We start from the raw sequence: 18722 nt of genomic DNA, 5'->3' as shown, positions 1-18722 counted from the left end.
TGTCCCCCCCCATAGGATGCCCCCCCAATATGGTGCCCCCCCGAGTGACCCCCCCATAGGGTGCCCCATACATTAGTGTCCCCCATAGGGCTCCCCTCCTCGCGGTGCCCCCACGGGGGGGGCAGCCCCGGATCCCCCTCCTATAGGGCCCCCCCCAACATGGCGCCGCCCCCGAACCCTCCGCCCCGCCAGGGGGCGCCCTCCCGCCCAGCCGCGCACGCGCCGCACGCCCGGCCTGCGCCGTCACTTCCGGCCCGCCGCGCTCGGCGCCCGCTTCCGCTTCCGCCCGCCTCGTTGCCGGGAGCGGAGCCGCTTGGCGCCCCCTCCCCCTCCCCGCGGCCCCGGTCCCCGCGGCCCCCCCGGCCCCCCCGGGATGCGAGCGGCCCGCGCATGGGTACGTACCCGCCCCCCCGCGCCGCGGGCCGCCCCGGGCGCTCCCGGGAGCCGGTTCCGGCGGGGGCGGCCCCGCTCCTCCCCGCGCGGGACCCGCGCGTTCCTCGACCCGCGGCCGCGGGACGGCGCCGCCTCCCCGGCGCTCACGGCGGCTCTTCCCGCAGACGAGCTCGCCGAGCCCGTGACCATGGAGGCCGGAGACGCGGCGGCGGCGCTGGCGAAGCGCGGGGCGGCCCCGGGCGCCTTCCCGCCGCCCCACGGCAAGGTGAGCGCCGCGGGGCCCGGCCGAGTCCCCCGGGTTTCCCCTCCTGACGGTGTCCGCTTCTCCCGGACGATGCGGGAATTCCCCGAATCCCCCTGGTTCTCCCTCCTGACCGTGTCTGCTCCCCGCAGGCGCTGCCCGAATGCCCCGAATCCTCCAGCTTTTCCCTCCTAACAGTGTCCGCATCCCTCAAACGGCGCCTGAATTTCCCAGAACTTCCTGGTGTTCCCTGCTGATGGTGTCCGCATGCCCCAAACGCTGCCCCATGCCCCCAAATCCTGCTCATTTTCACGTCCTCCTATTCCCCTCCTGAGGGCGGCACTCGGGTGCCTCCCTGCTGCCCTCGGCGTTCCCTTTGGATCTGGCTCCCTGCTTCCCTCGGCGTTCCCTTTGGATCTGGCTCCCTGCTTCCCTCGGCATTCCCTTCGGATCCGTGTCCCCTGGGTCTCCCCAGGCAGCCCCTGGCCTCCAGCCCTGGCCCTGCCGGGGGTCTCCGTGGCCCTCGTGCCGTGCAGGGCGCACGGTGCCCGCTCTCCGGAATGCCCAGCGGATAAGGGGGCGGCAGCGCCGCGTTCCTCACCGCCATCCCGCTCCCAAAGCTGGAATTCCTGGCGCGCTCCGTCCCCGGAGACGCAGGTGGGTCGGTTCGGTGGCACCTGCACGAGGGTGACGCGGTTACGTCCTGGCAGTTCGGCCAAGGGACGTGTCAGTGTCGCTGTGAAACCGCCTGTTGTTTCACCCTGTCCTGGGGCAAAAACAACATTTTGAAGCTCCGCTGCATTGGGAAGCCCCTGGCAGGGGTGATTTTGGACTCGTTGGAGAGCGAGCGGCACCCCCGTGACAACGCGGCGCGATCCTGCCCCGTGCTGCTCCCTCGTTAGTCCCTAATTCGTAATTAAGCAGTCAGGGAGGAAGGGGAGCTGCTGTCCATCACGCTGCTTCAAGGTTCTGGGTCTGGAGAGCGATAATTCATGATTTTTAAATCTCTTTGCCCAGTTTTTGCCCAACAAGATTGGCAGCTTCTCTTGTCCTGCTGGAAACGCGTCATGCGCCCTCAATTACAGCCCAGGTAAGACAGACTTTTCCTCTCGTTTTTCCCTCCCAGCACACGGGGAGGCTGATGTGGCTCCTCTTTGACTGTCGTTATTTCTCCCCAGCAGAAATTCCCTGTCCCGAGCCCTTCCCGGCCTCCGGAGAGCACCGGGCGTTCGGCTCCAGCGCCAACGGGCAGTGGAGGGGGCTGGCTCCCCCGCTGGGTTCTGGGCTGCCGAAACCTCGAGGGAGCCGAGGCTCCTACCTGGAATCACGTAAAACCCCCAGGTGCGTCCGGCTTCCCCGGGGACCCTCTGTCGGGAACCCAAAGGTGCCTGGAGTTTTGGTTTTTTAACTCTTTATAATTTAATTTGGTCCAGCAAATGGTTGTCCGGGTCAGGGCCGCTCCCGGCAGCAGGAACGGTGCCTTAAATGGCTCCGATTGCTCCTTGTGCCAGGTGGAAAGTGGCCCCAACTCTGCCTCAACGCCTCAAGCTGCAGTAGGGCCACATGAGGAATTCCTTTCCGTGGGAGGAATTCCAAACCCGGCAGCGTGTTTTTAGCAGGCTAGGAGGTAAACCCGCCTCGCGGGAGCAAGGCGAGGGGGAGCATCCCTTTATTTTTTCCAAGGAATGCCGTGGTCTGCGTCTCCAGGCGAAGTTCAGCCATTTTGTGCGCTGGGGATGAGGAGACGGGGAGAGCGGTGGATGTGGCGGGAAGGTCTCCGCAGGGTTTCCCGGCTCCGCTTCCTCGGCCTCGCAGTGCCACCTGGTGGCACCTCCTTGGCCACGCAAGCGTCACCCGCTCGCTGGCATCACGAGTGGTGTCAGATCAAGCTGACAGAGAGCTAGGTTTAAGCCTTGGAATAGTTTAAAAAGCAAATGAAATAAAGTAGTTTCGGACCAAAGCTGTCTGGTCTGGATCTTGGCTGGGTTTGGGGGCAGAGGGGGGTAGAATTACTTAACCAAACAAGCGCGCAACGAAGGAAATCCTTTTGCTTCTCTCTTCACAGCGGGGCGTCCAACAGTTTTGTAGGGAAGTCCAACCACCACTGCCACGCGTCGGCGTTCCCGATCAAACCTGCGCAGAGCCCCTCCTGGAGCGGCCCGTGCCGGCGCGGCCTGCTCAGCCCCAAGAAGACCCCGAGGCGGCCCATCAGCACGGCCGAAGAGGTAAAAGGGAAGGCCAAGGGGGCTCATTAAGGTGCATTTCTTTCTAAGTCATCTCTCTTGAGCATCACGAAGAGCTTGAGGCAGGGGAAGGTGCCCTAAGTGGCTTTGCCTGCTCCTTATGTCAGGCAGAAAGTGGCCTTGACTCTGTGTCAGCACCTCAGGCTGCAGCTGGTTTGATCTTAGTTGATGGTTGAGCTCTCTGGGACCTCTGGATGCTCCTGCACCTTCAGATTTGTCGAGTCTTTGTGTAAAATCACGTTGGCCAGAGGTGTCTGGTTATTTCCCTGCAGACGGTTCGGGAGGAAGAGCGAGAGATCTACAGGCAGTTACTTCAGATGGTCACAGGCAAACAGTTCTCCACAGCCAAACCCTCCTCGCTGCTCCCCTTCCGCCTGTGAGTAGGTAAAATACACCCCTCCGACTGACAGGGCTGTGGGGCTGTGTTGGAAACTCCCTCTCCCTTGTTCCTAGGTCCAGATGTTCAGATTCCAGTAAAACCTTAATGAAAGAAACTTCCACCCAGACCTCAAAGCTGTTTGAATCTCACAGTGTCGCACCAGCCAGTTCAGCACCCAGCACTCTCCGGGCACAGGAGCAGCTGTCCCCCAAACCATCGCTCTACTCAGCATCCAATTATCCCCCAAATATCTTCGAGTCCAATAACTCCCCAACGCAGCATCACACAGAAAATCTACCAGCATCGAGCACGCAGTCTGAAGGTACCAAAACAAACACCTCTTTTTCCATGCTTTCCTGAAAGTTTGGCAGCAGTTGGGGAAGTTGGTGATAATTTTGATGGTAATTTTGAGGGTAACATCCTCCCTTCATCTTGCCCTCTCCAGGGTCAGACTCTGTCATTTTGCTCAAGGTAAAGGATCCCAGAACTCCAGCTCCAAGGTAAGAGGCTGTACAATGGGAAGGGGTGGGATATATAGAAGGTTTTTTTTGGATTTCAGTGAGAGAGGAGATTGGAGAGTAAAAGGTGACCGGTGATTCTTTAAATGCTTCACGAGGAGAGAGCAGTTTGCTGTAGTAATGTACAGAACCTCATACATTATTAGTCAGAATTTGATACATCAAACCTTTTTTGAGAGATGGCAAATTACTGACATATCTGTCTGAAGCTTTTACTATCTGTCTAGGACTTGGGGTGTCCAGAGACTGCTTATAAATCAGTTTTCAGACAATTACCTACTCCAAGTGCAAAGGAAAGGATTCATGCCTGTCTCTTCTGTCCCTTTCTAGCCTCCCGTTCTTCCAGGCAGAACTGTGGATCAAAGAACTGTAAGTGCATGTGGGTGATAAAGACACAACAAAAAAGCTAATTATCACTTGCTCACCATTTAAATAGATTCTTCTCAACCCTGGAATTAGATTTACAAAAGTTTGCATCCTTTCTAGTGCTTTTTTCCCTAGGTAAAATAAAAGTGAGTGACTTGGTCTCTAGAAACCTTAAGCTCTTAGGCTTAAGTGCTCATGTAGGCCCATGTCTTCTCTACCCTTTAGTCCTGCAATTCATTCTGCTTCCTACTCCTTCAGCAACTGCCAGGACTGAAATTGCCCCTAACTTTCACAGCCACGAGGCTGCCACAGGAGGTAGGGAGAACAGAGCAGGGCAAGGAAGGCTTTGTTGGACATGTGCTGAAAGGAGCATCTCCATGATCTGTGCCGGATAAGGTGTGATTTGAGCCACAGTTGTGACACTGAGAAATTCTCAGCACCTTTTGATTCCTGGTGGGAGCTCCCCTATTCTCCCCTACAGCCACCAGAAGCAGATGGCACTGATGCTCTTGAAGCAAAACGTCAGATTTGGGTGTTGGGTGGAGTATCCCCAAGCTCACTGCTTGCCTTTTAGTGGATCTTTTTTCCTGCTTTGTGTGTTCACGTACAGAAAAAGATTTCGATTTGCTCAAATAAACTTTGTTTTTTCAGGACCAGCGTCTACGATTCGCGAGCTCGGGAGAGGTGGCGTCAAATCGAAGAGCAGAAAGCGCTGGCCTTGCAGCTGCAAAGCCAGGTAACAGAGAGGAGGTACTAGAAATGGGGTGTTAAATCACAGAACAGAAACCACAATGGATATAGAGAAATGACAAAAATATGGTCCTTCACGCCCCAGTGTGTCCTTGTTTTGCCCTTCTCCGTGGCAGGGTTCTCAGTAGTGCTATGGACAAAGTCCCTTTTCCGTGCCCTTTTCCACATCTTCTGGAACATCTGCAGCTCCCTCATAACCCCGACACAGGTGGCTCTCTTGGATACGTTGTGATCTAAGGTCTCTCTCTCAGCGATTGCAGGAACAGGAGCACTCAGTGCAGGATCTGGTGGATTTAAATCTTCGAGTTCCCCTTGAGAAAGAAATTCCTGTCACTGTGGTCCCAGAAGAGAAAGAAGATGCTAAATCAGCTGATGGTGAAGAGGAATTCCCTGAAATCACTGAGGTAATTCTGCTTGGATCTAGTGTACAGAAACAGATACTTGGGTGCATGATACAAGTCTAACTGTGAAGCTAGAGAGTGCTGTAGCTCAAGTAACAGCACAAGTTGGGTGGCCTTTTCCAGCCTGCTGTTTAGAAGGTGGGAGAGGACCAGAGGACCAGACAAGTCATTCCTGGCTCTTGGAATCAGAGCCTGAGGTCAGTCAGAGAAGTTTAGGTGAAATAAAGCTGGACCCCATGCTGTGGGCACTGCTAATGCCTCAAAACCTCTGTATCCTTCAAGGAGCAATGAGTAAATCCATGTTTGCTTCTCGCTTTTGTTATGGGACTAGCAGGAGCTCTCACTTCAGTGATGTTTATCTGTTGCAGGAAATGGAAAAAGAAATAAAGAATGTATTCCGAGGTGGGAACCAGGATGAGGTCCTCAGCGAAGCTTTTCGGTTAACAATCACTCGGAAAGACATTCAGACCCTCAATAACCTGAACTGGCTCAACGATGAGGTGAGGAGCCCCTCTTGCGCCCTTGAGGCATCCTCCTTCGGCAGCTCCAAGTGTTTGAAGGGATGAGCAGGTGTTTGTCTCCTCTGTGCAGGGATGTCAGAGCGATTTGGGGAATCAAAGTGCTCCTCTTCATGCTCTGGAGCAGTTTGTCTCCCCTTGGCAAAAAATGCACTTGAAATAAAAAAAAATGAGGAGTGGGACTGCCTGTGTAACTGAAGGGGCAAAAATTTCAGATCCTCCACGTATACAACTGTATTTCTAAGTCTTTTTGGGCTTGTGGGGCTTGTAAATCCCCCTGACATCAGTCTCCAGTGACAGATGGAGGGAGAAGTAGCTTCTTGCCTGCCTTTCCCCACGTGCAGAGCGCTCTTTGCAGAGGTGCCAACAACCTAATGTGCTGTGGGTGCTTTCTCTTTCCCAGATCATTAATTTCTACATGAACTTGCTGATGGAGCGGAGCAAAGAGAAGGGTTTGCCAACAGTTCATGCGTTCAATACCTTCTTCTTCACCAAATTAAAAACTGCAGGGTACCAAGCAGTGAAACGGTGGACTAAAAAAGTGGATATCTTCTCTGTGGACCTCCTCTTGGTGCCTATTCATCTGGGAGTGCATTGGTGCCTAGCAGTGAGTGTCTTAAAGCTATTCACAGTAGAGAGAAGCTGGAGCAGATAAACTCTGTGCCTGAACCTAAAATCTTGTGGTGCTTGGGTGAAACAACTGTCAGGTATTTGTGCAGGGGGGGAAATTTCAAGTTTGTAGCTAAAATCAAATTCCGGAACGAGCCAAGAGAACAGTAACTTTTTGGGTGTCTTTCTAGCCTTAAAAAAAACCTCCTTTTTTTTTTTAAAAAAAAGGAAGAAAAACCAGAAGTTCACCTAAGACTTGTGTATTCCCTAGAGAAAGATCTCGTTTCCACATTCCCACAAGCTCATCTTTAGAGACATTGCCATGGGATTGTTTTGGAAAGATTTAGAAGCCGGATAAAGTAAAGCCAGCGCTCTCCACCTCGTGCCCCAGTTCTGTTACGTCCCTGCCCGCGGCTGCTGGCACCTGGTAACGAATTGCAGGTGGCCTCAGTTTGCTGCAGCCTCTCGCGGAGGACGTTGAGCTGCTCTGCAGGACGGTGCTGGGGGGCAGCGATGGGGGAATGGGGCAGGGGCCCCAAAAAAGAGCCTGGTGGCACCAATTCCTGAGGCACTTGGTGTGTGTCAAGCCAGGTGGAGCAACCCGGTCTGTAATTCTATCCGTCAGGCTGTGCCTCTCACAACAGGGCTAACAGTGCGCTTGTGTTGTGCCGGGGTGTTCTGAGGAGAGCTGATCTAGATATTGAAGTGCTGCAGCAGCGAGGGGGAGGTTTGGGGGGACGTCCGTGGGGCACAAGAAGGACCTAGAAGGCCTTAAAAATCCTTCGTGTCCCTAGGGGAATTGCTGTCAGTGGCCTGAACTTCGCTTTGAGCAGGACCGAGGCTCAGAGAAGGTGCCTCCTAGAAATCAGCTGAGCTCCTGTTGCATCATTAACACGTCTCTCTTTATGTAGGTTGTAGACTTCAGGAAAAAAAGCATCACCTATTATGACTCCATGGGTGGAATAAACAGTGAAGCCTGCAGGATACTGTTGTGAGTAGCCCTTCAATTCGAGTTCTGTTCAGAATCAGGCAGCTTCTTGATTTGCTGTGACTGTGAAATACAACCTTTTGGTGGTAACAGTCCCTTTCTGGGTCCCAAGAGGAGGGAGAAGTCATAGGAACATCTCAGTTCTCGTGCTTTGTGTTTCATCCAGCATTGCTGACGCATTCCACAATAATAAGGGCAGTTGGTCTGCAAAAGGGTCCTGTATGGAAGCTCTGTCTTCATCTGTTTCTGGAAGATCCCTCAGGGAGGGTAATGGTACCTCCGTAGGCTTAGCCAGGTTGCAGAGCTGCCTGCTGAAGACACCAGACTTCACCCATCTGTTGTGCCAGCGCCGTCTCGTGCATCCTCAGCAGGAGGAGAACAGCTTTCCAGACCCTAAAGAGCAGGGGTTCGTCACTAGTCCTGCTGCTCCTTCAAGATGTGGCATCTCCTGGTGGAAGCTTTTCCAGCCCATGGCAAAGAACAGCTCAGGAACTCGGTCCTTGGGAGAAGGAGGTTCTGGAGATGGTGAAGGTGGAGTTCGGAAGCGGCTCTTGCCTCAGGGCACGGATAGAGGTTTGCACAGGTCTCTTCTGTGCCGAGTTCCACTGGGGCGTAACCTGCACCCAAAGCTGAGCTGGGTGAAATTGTTCTTGCAAACAGCAAATATGGGTTTGCTTTGAGCTTGCTGAGCAGGGCATGAGCCGCCACTGTGCGGCGCACGCTTGGAGCAGTGTGGCAAGTGAAACCCCAGAGTGGCCAGCTTGAAGTGCTCCCCCCTTGCCATATCCTGGATGGAGTACGACTGAAAACGAGCTATTCCCCCCAGGATGGGGAGAAAAATCCTCCCCTTTTGGGAAGGTATTAGTCATGTAGGGCTGCCGGGCTTGGTGCGAAGCAGATTCCAGAGGGGCTTGTGAAGAGCCGTGGCTCGCGTGCCGACCCCGGGTCAGCGGCCGTTCTGCTCCTTGTCTCCGCTGCGTTCCGACTTTGGAATCTGATCTCCAGCCGCAAAAACCCTCTGGCCTGAGGTTGAGAGCGTCCGTGGAGGTGTCACTCATTCAGTCAAGGAATGTTAATAACGGTAAAGACAGACAGGAGACAAATGCCATTTAATCAGTTCCAGTCTGTTTAGCGCCTGCCTCTTCCAGTTCAGGTGCTTTGCAGGCTGCGCACACCGGGGTCATTCAACTGATCGTAAAAAGAAAAAAAATAGATGTTTCCCTTTCTTTTCAATAGGGATCTGGAGTGTTGGTCTGAAGGGGGGAAACTGAAGGGAAAAACAAAGCTTTTGGGCAGAAGATCTCTTAGCTTTGCTGTGTTGCTCGTGCCTTTATGCTCAAAGGCTTTTCTGAGAGCGGTGCAAGCAGAGCTGCCCTGCCTTTGGGCAGGGGGTCTAGGAGAGAGCTGTTCCTGCCGTTCCCGCAGCTGGAATTCCTTTGATTGCACTGGAGACAGTGCAGGCAGCTGGAAGGAGACACCTGGGAGGTGAGAGGGGGCCCCAGGAATCCTCTCCATAGTTGGCTTAAGGGTCTGGGGTGAGGAATGAGTCTCCAAGTCGGTAGCAGACAGTGCCGGAGGATACGAGGTGTCTGAGTCCGTGCAGGATAAGTGGTGGAGACCCAGGATTTTGGGTCACTGTTGCCCTGGACATAATTGTTTTCCCTCTGTTTCCTTTTAGGAGGCTTTTATTGATTGAGTGCAGTGGGAGGATCACACCGGGAAGAAGGGACGGAGGTCCTATTCATGGTTAGTGACCCTTTCATGCTTTCAATCTTTAGAGCTTCCTAAAGGTGGTGAGTTGCTGCTGATTAGCCCTAAATTACAGAGGAGGGAAAACGAGGCACAGGGAAGATAACACATTAAGCACTGGCCAAGGAGCAAGCGGGATCCACAGGAATTTATGGCTTGACCTCCCTGTCGCACTTGGGTTTTGTACCTGGGACTCGGATGTGAGCCCTCCCGGAGTGGATTTTGGGAATCCCGACTCTGTTTTGCTGGGTTTGCTCCCTGGGAAAGGCAGCGCTCGGTATCTCGGCCCAGGGTTGTGTGTTTTGGATCAGATATAAACCAATCTGTTACAGGTAGTTAAAAATGTGACTTTAGCAGACCAGTGCTTGGGGAGATCTCAGGGAAGGGAACGCAGGGAGCTGGCCAGGCCTCCGAAATCATCTTGTCTCCTGCTAGTGGCAAAATCTGTATTAAAGGGGTATCTTAATGTCCCCCTTAATTTCAAGGTTTTAGACGTTTAACAGCTTGTTACAGAGTCGATTTCAACAGTTCCTCTAGGGACACGGTCAGTTTTCCTGTGTGTATGAGCCCCGCAAAGGGCAAAAATCCATTTTCAGATTGAAGTGAAACGAGATAGAGGTCTGCAGTGTTTGGCAGGGATCTTGGGTGCGTTGGCTTTGGATTTGGCCTGCAATTAGATTCAATTCTGTGTCGCACTCCTCACTGAGATACTGGCAGAGCTCATCAGGTGCAATTAAATTCTGCCACCCTGAATTGTCTAATTTGCAATTTGAAGTTGAGCCCATTTTATCTCTCAGTCCCCTCCAAAACCCACTTGTTACCTAAGCAGGTCGGTGCTGCATTTCTCAGGCTACATTAACCAGTGTTTGGACTAGATCTGCAGAGGTTGCTCATAGGAAGCCACATAGGTGACGGTGACAGTAATGCAGCCACACAGAGTAAGTTAATTCTTTGCTCTCTCAGAAAACGGCCCCAAATTTCCTGGCTGGTGTCTGCGTATCAGCATTTGCAGAGGGAATTGGGTGGGCAGGAGGCACCCGGTGGCTTTATCCACCGCCGACCCCTCCGGGTGCCGTTCGCATGGAGCCGATCCGCACGGAATCGCTTCGGAGGCTCATCCCAGGCCCTCGCGTGGAGCCTCCCTTTATTTATCTGTGCAGCTTGGCTTCCATCTCGACAGGCAGAACAAAGTGGGCTGTGTGAGGCTGCTCTTTTTTTAATTGGAGACTCTTTAATTGGAAGGGCTTCTGTGACAGGCAGCAGTTGCCGGGATCTCTCTTTCTTTGCGGTTGAAAGGAGGCCATTAGCTAATTAATGTTGCCATGGGGGTTGTGTTGTAGTGCACAGTCTGCTCCCTTCCACCGTCACCCGGCCAGAACCGGAGACTCGGCCCTTATCTTGAGGGAGTTTCTTTTCCATCCATTAGCTCCTTTTTTGGAGAGGAGATAGGGAGGCTTCTCTCGCTGTCGGTAAGAGGTGGCCAGAAGGGAAACTCTCCTCTTTGATGTCCTGTGTTCAGCAAAAGCGAGTTGTGACAAGTTTTTAGAGGGAAGACTTGCTAGTTGTTGAGCATCCCCTGTCAGATCCTGACTGTTCTTGGTCGCCCAGGTCTGTAGAGCTTTTCCTCTAAGTTTTCCTCCGCTAATGTACGTATTCCTTTAGTTTCTTATTTGAAGTTAGGATAGAAAAATTCCCTGCCTGGCACCAAGGCAGCAGCCCTTGACCCTCCATCCCTTGGGTTTCCCTGTGGGTCACATCGCCCCGTTCCTGCATCCCGCTTCCGAGTTCCCTAATGGCACAATGTGATTCAGCCAAGCCTCGGGGATCACATTTCCAGAGGATGGCAGATCTCCCCGCGCTGGCGGCCAAACCCACCTTCCTCCCTGCTTTTCTCTGTGCCAGATGCTCTTTTGACCCGTCCCTTCGCGCCAGCAGCATTTAATGCCCTGCTTTTCCTCTCCAAGCTTTCTCATCACAGCCACAACAGTGAGAAGAATCCTCGAGCCGTTTTGAGCAGGTGCCAGCCTTGAAGATGACTTTGGTAGATCTGTCCAGCTCTTTTGTAGCTAAGATTAACAGAGGGCATCTGAAAAGCTGAACATCACTTAGTGACGCTGGTAGGTGACAGAGAGAAGCTCTTTTGAGGCCACTGGGAACATTCTGACATTGTCACCTTGTCTCTTGGGGCTCCCCCGGCTCCTGCCTTCGTGTCTGTCCCCATCTCCAGCTCCTTGTGAACACCACGTGGCTCAGGGGGTTCATCCACAGAGGAAAAGCACAGCCTGGGCATGCTCGTACATGGTCCTGATGGAATTTCTGACTTTTTTTCATGGAGATGCCAATCCTAGCCCAGAGAAAAAGCAAAATCCTGCCTGCCTGGCCCATGGGGTGACTCGGGCTGAACTGGCAGAAGCCTCTTGGGGCAGGAAAGGTGTGACAATAACCACGAGTGATCCTGCAGGAGGGGAAGGGTGGCCAGGGCTTTATCCCCTCCTCGCTCCTCAGCTCTGGGCAGTGGAACGGGGCCGTTCTGCTTTTCCCTTTCACACCTTGTTTTTTTTGCCCTGCTTCATTCTTTTTTTCATCTCCCAACAGCTCCGTGCTGGCGTTGGTCATTGAAGAGGGAGGTTTTTCCTCTCTTTCTACTCCTGGTTTGATTCTTTATTGAGTCTGTTTGACTCAGTTGCTCAGAGTTGGTTGTGGTGGGGCTTTTCGCATTCTCTCCTTCCCAATGCTCGGATTATATTTGAGAATATCAGGGTCACGGGGTCCACTTTCCCCAGCTTGGCCCTGTTTGAAAACACTCTCAAACTGTTAAGGAAATTGTTAAGGAGCTGCTAAGGAAAACTGAAGTGAAGGGGAGCTCTAGGGGAGAACCTGCCCATGTGCTGGACCTGCCACCAGGCTCAAGAGGAATTTCAGGATGTTCCCTCGTGCTTTACACAAGGGTCACTGTCCCAGAGCTGCTGTTAAGGTTATTACATAGCTGCTGCTGTCTCCGTTTCTGCTAAGTTAGATCCTCAAAGGACAAGAGACCCTGATGTAGGGGAAGCCCTCGCGGACCGAGTTCACCTCTCCCTAACACTCTGCTTGCAGAGGCCTCCGGAGGCAGCCCGGGGGCTGCAGAGCTTTTCTCTGCTGTGAGTCACTCTCAAATAAATGAGATTTGTTCTCACTGGTTTATTTGTGGTTTTGACTCGTTGCTTGGCAGGTATTTTCTTTGGGATGAGTTTTGGAGTTCTGCTTGGACCTCGTTTTGATTGCTTAGGGCTCCTCAAAGGATGGGTCTGTAGAGCCCTTTTAAAATGGCCAGGGCTGAGAAGAAAATATTGGACTTCCATTTTGCATTAAATCTGCAAACATGTCTGAGGACATTTTAGGTAAACTGACATTGCACATATTGGACCGTGGCTGGTTTTCCTTGTCCCTCTAAGCTTTTCTGTTCTCTCATTCCTACAGGCAATACTTAAAACAGGAAAGTCTTGACAAGAAAAGGAAAGAATTCGACACCAATGGCTGGTCCTTGTTGAGTAAGAGGAGTCAGGTAGGTTTGTGCAGAGGGAAGACTCCGTTTCGGTCCTTGCTGTTGTCCTGCACCTGGATAAACCCATCCTGGGTAGTTTTACTGATTGTGGAATGTTCTTCCAGGTGCCGTGGGGGTCCCTGCTCCTCAGTGGCACCTGCTCCTCTAAAGGCCCATCCTGGGTTTTTTGTTTCGTTGCAGGAGATCCCGCAGCAGATGAACGGCAGCGACTGCGGCATGTTTGCCTGCAAGTACGCGGACTGCATTACCAAAGACAAGCCCATCAACTTCACCCAGGTGGGTCCAGCACCCGTTCTCAACACAGGCCATAAGCTGCAGTGTGGTGGCAGTGTTTTTACCCACTAGCTGTGTAAAATTGTCCTGAAAAAAACACCCGCATACCCTCCGTTGCACCCAAAAGCACTGGTAGAGTTTGCAGTAGCTCACAAAGTTAGTTTCCCATATATGTGGAACCAGGTAGTGCTGGGAATGAAAATGGAGCCTCACAGCCCAAATCCAAGGCAATTTCAGTGCTGCCAGCCTCCATGGAATGTCCTATATATATTTTTAGTTCCAGTTATTAGGGAATGGCATCAAGCTATGTCACTACCTAGGTCTCATCTTGTTTGCTGTCCTGTTTTAAATGATCTGAAAGCAAAATCTCGCAGGAAAGCACCATTTATAAACAATTATACCTAGGACAGGGGCTGGTAGATGCGTGGTCCGACGTGATAAACATTTCCTGTCTTCCCCCTCTCTTTCCTCCACCCACAGCAACACATGCCCTATTTCCGAAAGCGAATGGCCTGGGAAATCCTTCACCGCAAGCTGTTATGATGCCGGTGAGAGCGGATTCCTTGAGGATTGTATCAGAAGTGCCCAGATTTCCCCTGCTCCGCGGTCAGAGCTGCGACGGGCCCGGAGCTGCCCGGGGCTTCAGTCAAAGAAACCGCAGGCGAACTCTGTATGATAATTTTTTGATAAAACATCGTTCACGGACCAATGCGCGACGGAAATGTTCAGAAGCACACTTGCCTTTTTTTTTTGTTTGTTTTTTATTATTTCCAAGCCTATTTTTACAAGCAATTTGAGGTGCTGAGACTCAAGCGGGGGCTGCTTTGGACTTTCGAGGAACTTTTCCTGCTTTTTTTTCAGCTCTTGCCGTTGATTCTGAGCTGGTGCCGTGACCCTCTGCGGGGAGAGGGCTGGATTTCGGGGGGAGGGAAGGCACTTGGGTGGTTTGAGCACGGGAAGAGCTCTGCTCCGCACAGGGTGAGGGAAGGCTGGAGGTTGTTTGGGATAGGGAGGCTTTGCCCTCAGAGGTGGCCCCGTTCACAAAACCAGCACGTAGCAAGCGGCTGCTCCTGGATTTCCAGCAGTTGGTGGTAGGAAGCGACAAGGAGGAGGCAAATCCTTGCCAGGAACGGCCCAGAGGAGCGATGGTCGTGAGCAACGCTGGCTTTTTGATACGTCCTCCACAGTTCACTCCTTTCTTACCTATCTCTGTCCTCAAGCCAGCGTTTTTCACCTATCCCAGGCTCTACCTGTTGTCACCCATCCGGAGACTGTCACCTACCTGTGGCTTGGGGCAGGTAGGGTGTCCCACGGGTGCGTTAAGCAGGACCCAAGTGTCCGAAGCCGGTCACTTGTTTCCATTGGATGACGTTTCCCTAGAATCCCTCTTGCACCCGTGGGATTTGTCTCCCAGTTCTTTAGCAACAAGTGTTTACGCAGTTCAGGTACAAATTTGATTTACGGTAGCATAGAATCAATGCATCAGTGGATATTTTCCAGTGCTTTTTTTTCCCCGAGTGACAAAAAGCGAAGTTTTTGAGTGCTTTTTTCTGCCCTTGCTTTACCTCCCAGCAAGACCCCGGATTCCGGCCGCCTCCGGCCTCGCGCCGCTCGTTCCGGATGAGCAGGATGGGTGTAAATCGCTCCGGGGCATCCCCCCTTTTCCATGATACTTTGCACATGTTTTGCCTCGGAGAGGGGGAAAGGCTGGTGCAAGGTCAGAGGCTGCCTTGAATCCAGGTATTGGAGGGTATTGGAGTCCAGAAGTGCTTCCAGAGGTATCCCTTAAGTTCCTGTCCCTAAGGACATTCGGCATCTGCCGCCTGGGAGCCTTGAGGATCAGGGGCATGGCTCTTGTCAACTCAAAATGCTCCGAAGCACCTAAAAACCTCCCCAAAGTGGGAGTTTTTGGGGGCATCGGGAAGCCTCGATGCTTTCGAACGTTTTTTCTGGAGCGCCTCCCTCCTCTAGGCTCTCCGGAGCGGCTCGGATCCGGCTTTGCTGATGCTTTCCACCGCTTCTAATTTATTCTCCAATGAGATCTGGGAGGAAGTGGCAAGTGTTTTGACAAGTTTCCCAAGCCGCCGAACCTGGTTCTTGTCTCTAGTGTACATAACCTTTTTAAGTGTAAGTAAAGAATAAAATAATGTCCACTTTTGTATTTTTGTCTCCAGAGAGGGGGTAATATTTTATACATTTTTCTGTACCTGTAAGCAGTAGTTTTGTACAAGATTTCTGCCTTGTCCCCTTGCTCCCCACCGGGTTGTGTTCTTTGTAGGCTGGTTTGTATCCCTCCCTTTCCCATCCCTGTGTTTTATACCGAGCTGATTTACTATCTTTTTCTATCTTTTACTGCAAGTAAAGATCTGAGGAAAAAAAAAAAAAAAAAAACAAAAGGGTAAACTGTATCTTCGATTTTATTTTTTGTAATGATTCACTGTTAAATAAAACTAGCTGTAAAACCAGATCCCTGCTAGCACGGGCTGCGTCTCTGCTAGCAACCAGCGCTTCCTTAGGGAGACCCGTTCACATAATTCACTCTCTGCTTAAAATAAATCCCTCGCAGACCGGGGCTGTCCTGACAGGGGCATCTTAGGTGGGAAACACGAGCGCTAAAGGAATCTGATGGAGGGAAAAGGCAATTTTCTCCCCCTAGTACCACTGCAAGCTGAAGGCCTCGAGGCTCTTGTGCTGTCACCGTCTCGGCGCTGTTTTGAGTCCGGATCCTAATTTTGGATCCCGGAACCTCCTTTGGGACTTGCTCGGGGCAGAGTTGGAGCTTTCAGCGCCCGCCCAAAGGCGGGTTGGGGTCTGACGAGCCCCCTGCGCCGTCCCGCGCTCCGAGTCACAGGGGCCCTGTTTTCCTTGGCCGCCTCCATCCCAGGAGCTGCCGGGGAGCCTCAAAGGCGGCTTGTGCCTCGCGCGGGGCCGTAGCCCAAAGCCGCCTGTGCGCCCACCCCCCCGGGCGCGCGGCTGCGGCCGCCAAAAATGCATTCACGTTTATTCCTGCCCTTCTTTCTGGCGTATTAATAGAATAAATCACCGAGCCCGTCCAGCCCAGTCTGGGGATTTTCAGGTCATATTGACTTTTTCCTCCTTCCTGTATCCTTGTTCCTAGACATGAGCAAGGGTTTTTATTTGATGCTCCCAAAGAGCGCAGTTATTCGCAGCGCGGACATTCCTCGCACACGTGGCTCTGTAAATACCCATCCCGCTGTCTCCAGCCCAGCTTCTCAATGCTCCTTTCAGCCCGCGCCGTGTGCCTGGAAGTCGGGAATTTTCTCCCCGCCTTCATCCGCGCTGAGACCCGGGTTCCTTCGGGAGCGTCTGGCCGGGTCCCCGTGTCCCCGGGATGGGCTCTGGGGTGGCTTCTGGCTTCGGGTTGTTCCCTTTTCCAGCCGGGAGCTGCTGCTGTCGCAGGAGGGCGGCCGATGGCCAACGGGGCCTGGGTGACCTGGTTGTGCTTTGCTGCCACCTCGGAGAACTTCATGGGATGGACGGAGGTGGGAGAGCAAAGCTCATGGATTCCTCTTCCCGGGGGACTCCGAACACGTTTTCCTGGTGTTTCCTATATCCGAAGCATCTTTAGCCAAAGTGCTGGACCCCAACATGGTGCCAGGGTGGCTTGGAGGCCTCCTGAGCCCTGTTGGTGCTACTAAAACCCCTTGCAGGTCCTTGCTCAAGAGCATCCACGTTTGCTTCTCCCACATGTGCAAGCGAGATGTTCCCAATTTCCACCCAGGAATCTTTCCCCGTTTTTCCAGATGTGAAGCTCCATCCCGCCGTAGCTCGGCCACGTCTCCCCATGCCCGCGGAATCCCCCATCCGCCGTGTTGGCTCCGCCGCTTTCCAGGGCACCTTCCAGCTTCGCCACCTGCCTCCGGCTCCCTCCGGGCAGCTCTGGCTACACCTGGTCCAGGTCAATATTTAAGCAGAGGATTCGCTGGTTGCCAAGAGGCAGCTCAATGCGATGGCTCCACAAAACGCTGCCTTCACGGAGGACTTGGCCGCCCCGAGCCCTGGCCAGATGTTGGGCTGAGCTTCTGGCTTCCTTCTCCATTTATTTTGCAAATAGGTCGTCTCCGGCGCTCCACGTGGAGCGGGGATGGGATGGAGCGTCCTTTGAGGCCACGTTGTCTCCAGGCTTCCTTGTTGCACCGTTGTCTTCTGGGGTTTGGTCGGGGGAGCTGCTCTGGACGGACAAGTGGCCTCTCCAAGGCAGGATGCTCCCCTGTCAACTATGGCCAAGGTTTGGGAGCTCTCGGGAGGGTCTTGTCCTGGGGTTTCTCTCTTGGACCTTCTCCTTCCGAAGCTCCAGCCCCACATGAGGCTCCAGCTCCAAGGTTGGGATGTCCTGGCCCTCAGGTGGCCCCTGAGCAAAGGGCTGAGCGGTGCCACCCCCAGGTGCCACCGTCCCTCGTGGGGACAGCGGGTGGTGCCCGTGGGGCCATCTCCCATCCCAGGGTGATCTGATGGCTCCATCCGCATCCCTATCCAAGGCCAAGGGATCTGCATCCTTGGCAGCTCCAAGGGCCTCCAGGGAGGCTCCTGGTATCTTGTGGCCTCCTCAGTCTGTGGATGGGGAAGGGAGGCACCGCGTGGGCCCAAAGATCCGCAGGGAAGAGCCCGGCCGGGCTCATCCGGAGGCTGCTCTGCTCCCACCGGGTGCTCCACGTCCCCAGGGTGACGTCTCCCAACCCATTGGCTCATCGACCTCCTTCGCAAGGCGCTTCCCATCCCTCTGTGCAAAATCCACAGGGATTTTCCGCGGCGGTGGGGGAAATAAACCCCTGTGTGGGACAAAAATTCCCTTGTTGGCTGCGTGTTGCGATTGGCATCCACTTTGTTGGGTAAACGTGCTCGGGAATGTCGGCTTTTCCCTGTGTTTTTTTTTTTTTTTTTTTTCCCTTTTTCCAGGCGCTCCGGCTCAGCAATGAGGCGGGATCCGTCCCTGCAGCAGGACACAGCGGCTCTTGTGTGAAACCTTCCTGCTTCTGCCACCCCCGGACTTTTCCTCCCCGATACTGGAGAAAAACGGAGCCTTTCCAAGCCCTGGAATGGGCCACGGGAGTCCAGAGTTTGGGAAGAGGGAAGGGAGCAGGGATGGATCCTTTGGAAGCACCGAGCAAACAGGCATTGGGGGCCCCGAAACAACTTGGGTTTTTTTGCTCCCCACCCGGGTGAAAATGCCAGGCAGCTGCTGCCACCCCCCTTGGATCCCAAGTGTCACCTGAGGATCCGCTGCAAAAAATGCTAAAAAAAAGAGCAAAGCAACCCAAAAATGCGTCTGCAAAACGGCCTTGGCTGCAGCATCCCGGGGTGCTGCGACATGGCATGGGGTGACACAGGGTGACACAGAGCAGCAGCACCCCAGGGTCTGCTAATTGCACAGCCCCTAACGAGGGCTCCTCGTTAGACCCCCCGGGCTCCGCTCGCGGCCTCCGGCGCAGCCCGGTCTCCGTTCGAGCCGCGGGACCCTCGCGCCGGGCCCTGCCGAGCGGCCGCACAGAAACACTTTTTATTTATTATTTTTTTTCTATTTTTTTCCCCTCGTTTTCTTCCCCCCCCCCCCCGCCTCCCGCTTTCTCGGCATCCTCGGGCCGGCGACACAGAGAGCCGCTTTGTGCGGCCGCCCCAGTCCGGCCGCTGGCTCGTGGCCACCGTAAATAGGAGCCCGCGGGGAAGCGGCGGCGGGGGGGGGGGGGGGGTCCGGCGCTCCCCGCTTGGAGGAAAAGGGGGGGCCGAAAATT

The 18722-nt window shown here is 53.7% G+C and overlaps 1 protein-coding gene across 3 annotated transcripts; it reads left to right on the top strand.

The window, feature by feature from the left end:
• The first annotated feature begins 562 nt into the window (after window positions 1-562).
• On the top strand, window positions 563-13716 carry SENP1 (SUMO specific peptidase 1). 3 transcript variants are annotated; one of them, XR_015913271.1, is made up of 16 exons: window positions 563-658; window positions 1652-1724; window positions 1813-1975; window positions 2700-2859; window positions 3150-3253; window positions 3331-3578; window positions 3702-3756; window positions 4105-4143; window positions 4792-4876; window positions 5142-5294; window positions 5660-5791; window positions 6213-6416; window positions 7330-7409; window positions 9085-9152; window positions 12615-12699; window positions 12880-12963. XR_015913271.1 is itself a non-coding variant. In XM_088522818.1 (16 exons), the coding sequence occupies exons 1-16, from the start codon at window positions 581-583 to the stop codon at window positions 13513-13515; spliced, it is 1815 nt and encodes a 604-aa protein (XP_088378944.1). In that variant the 5' UTR covers window positions 563-580; the 3' UTR covers window positions 13516-13716. The 3 variants fall into 3 exon arrangements, 2 of the variants coding, with proteins under 2 accessions (XP_088378944.1, XP_088378943.1); XM_088522818.1 differs by lacking the exon at window positions 9085-9152 and adding an exon at window positions 13453-13716 and having other exon boundaries at window positions 1816-1975; window positions 12880-12975; XM_088522817.1 differs by lacking the exon at window positions 9085-9152 and adding an exon at window positions 13453-13716 and having other exon boundaries at window positions 12880-12975.
• The last annotated feature ends 5006 nt before the right edge of the window (window positions 13717-18722 follow it).

Source organism: Tinamus guttatus, unplaced genomic scaffold (assembly GCF_059628265.1).
Source record: "Tinamus guttatus ecotype Peru unplaced genomic scaffold, ASM5962826v1 Tinamus_guttatus_pri_ptg000166l, whole genome shotgun sequence".
NCBI classification, from domain to species: Eukaryota; Metazoa; Chordata; class Aves; order Tinamiformes; family Tinamidae; genus Tinamus; species Tinamus guttatus.
Note: the sequence above shows the minus strand (reverse complement) of the source record. Positions and strands in the feature narration are given on the sequence as shown.

What these genes read in the sequence shown, in the direction of transcription:
- SENP1 (XM_088522817.1), top strand. Translation starts at nt 581, where the DNA reads ATGGAGGCCGGAGACGCGGCGGCGGCGCTGGCGAAGCGCGGGGCGGCC. An exon ending in ATCGAGCACGCAGTCTGAAG is followed by an intron (nt 3,579 to 3,701) that starts GTACCAAAACAA and finishes TGCCCTCTCCAG; the next exon opens with GGTCAGACTCTGTCATTTTG. An exon ending in GAACTGTGGATCAAAGAACT is followed by an intron (nt 4,144 to 4,791) that starts GTAAGTGCATGT and finishes TTGTTTTTTCAG; the next exon opens with GACCAGCGTCTACGATTCGC.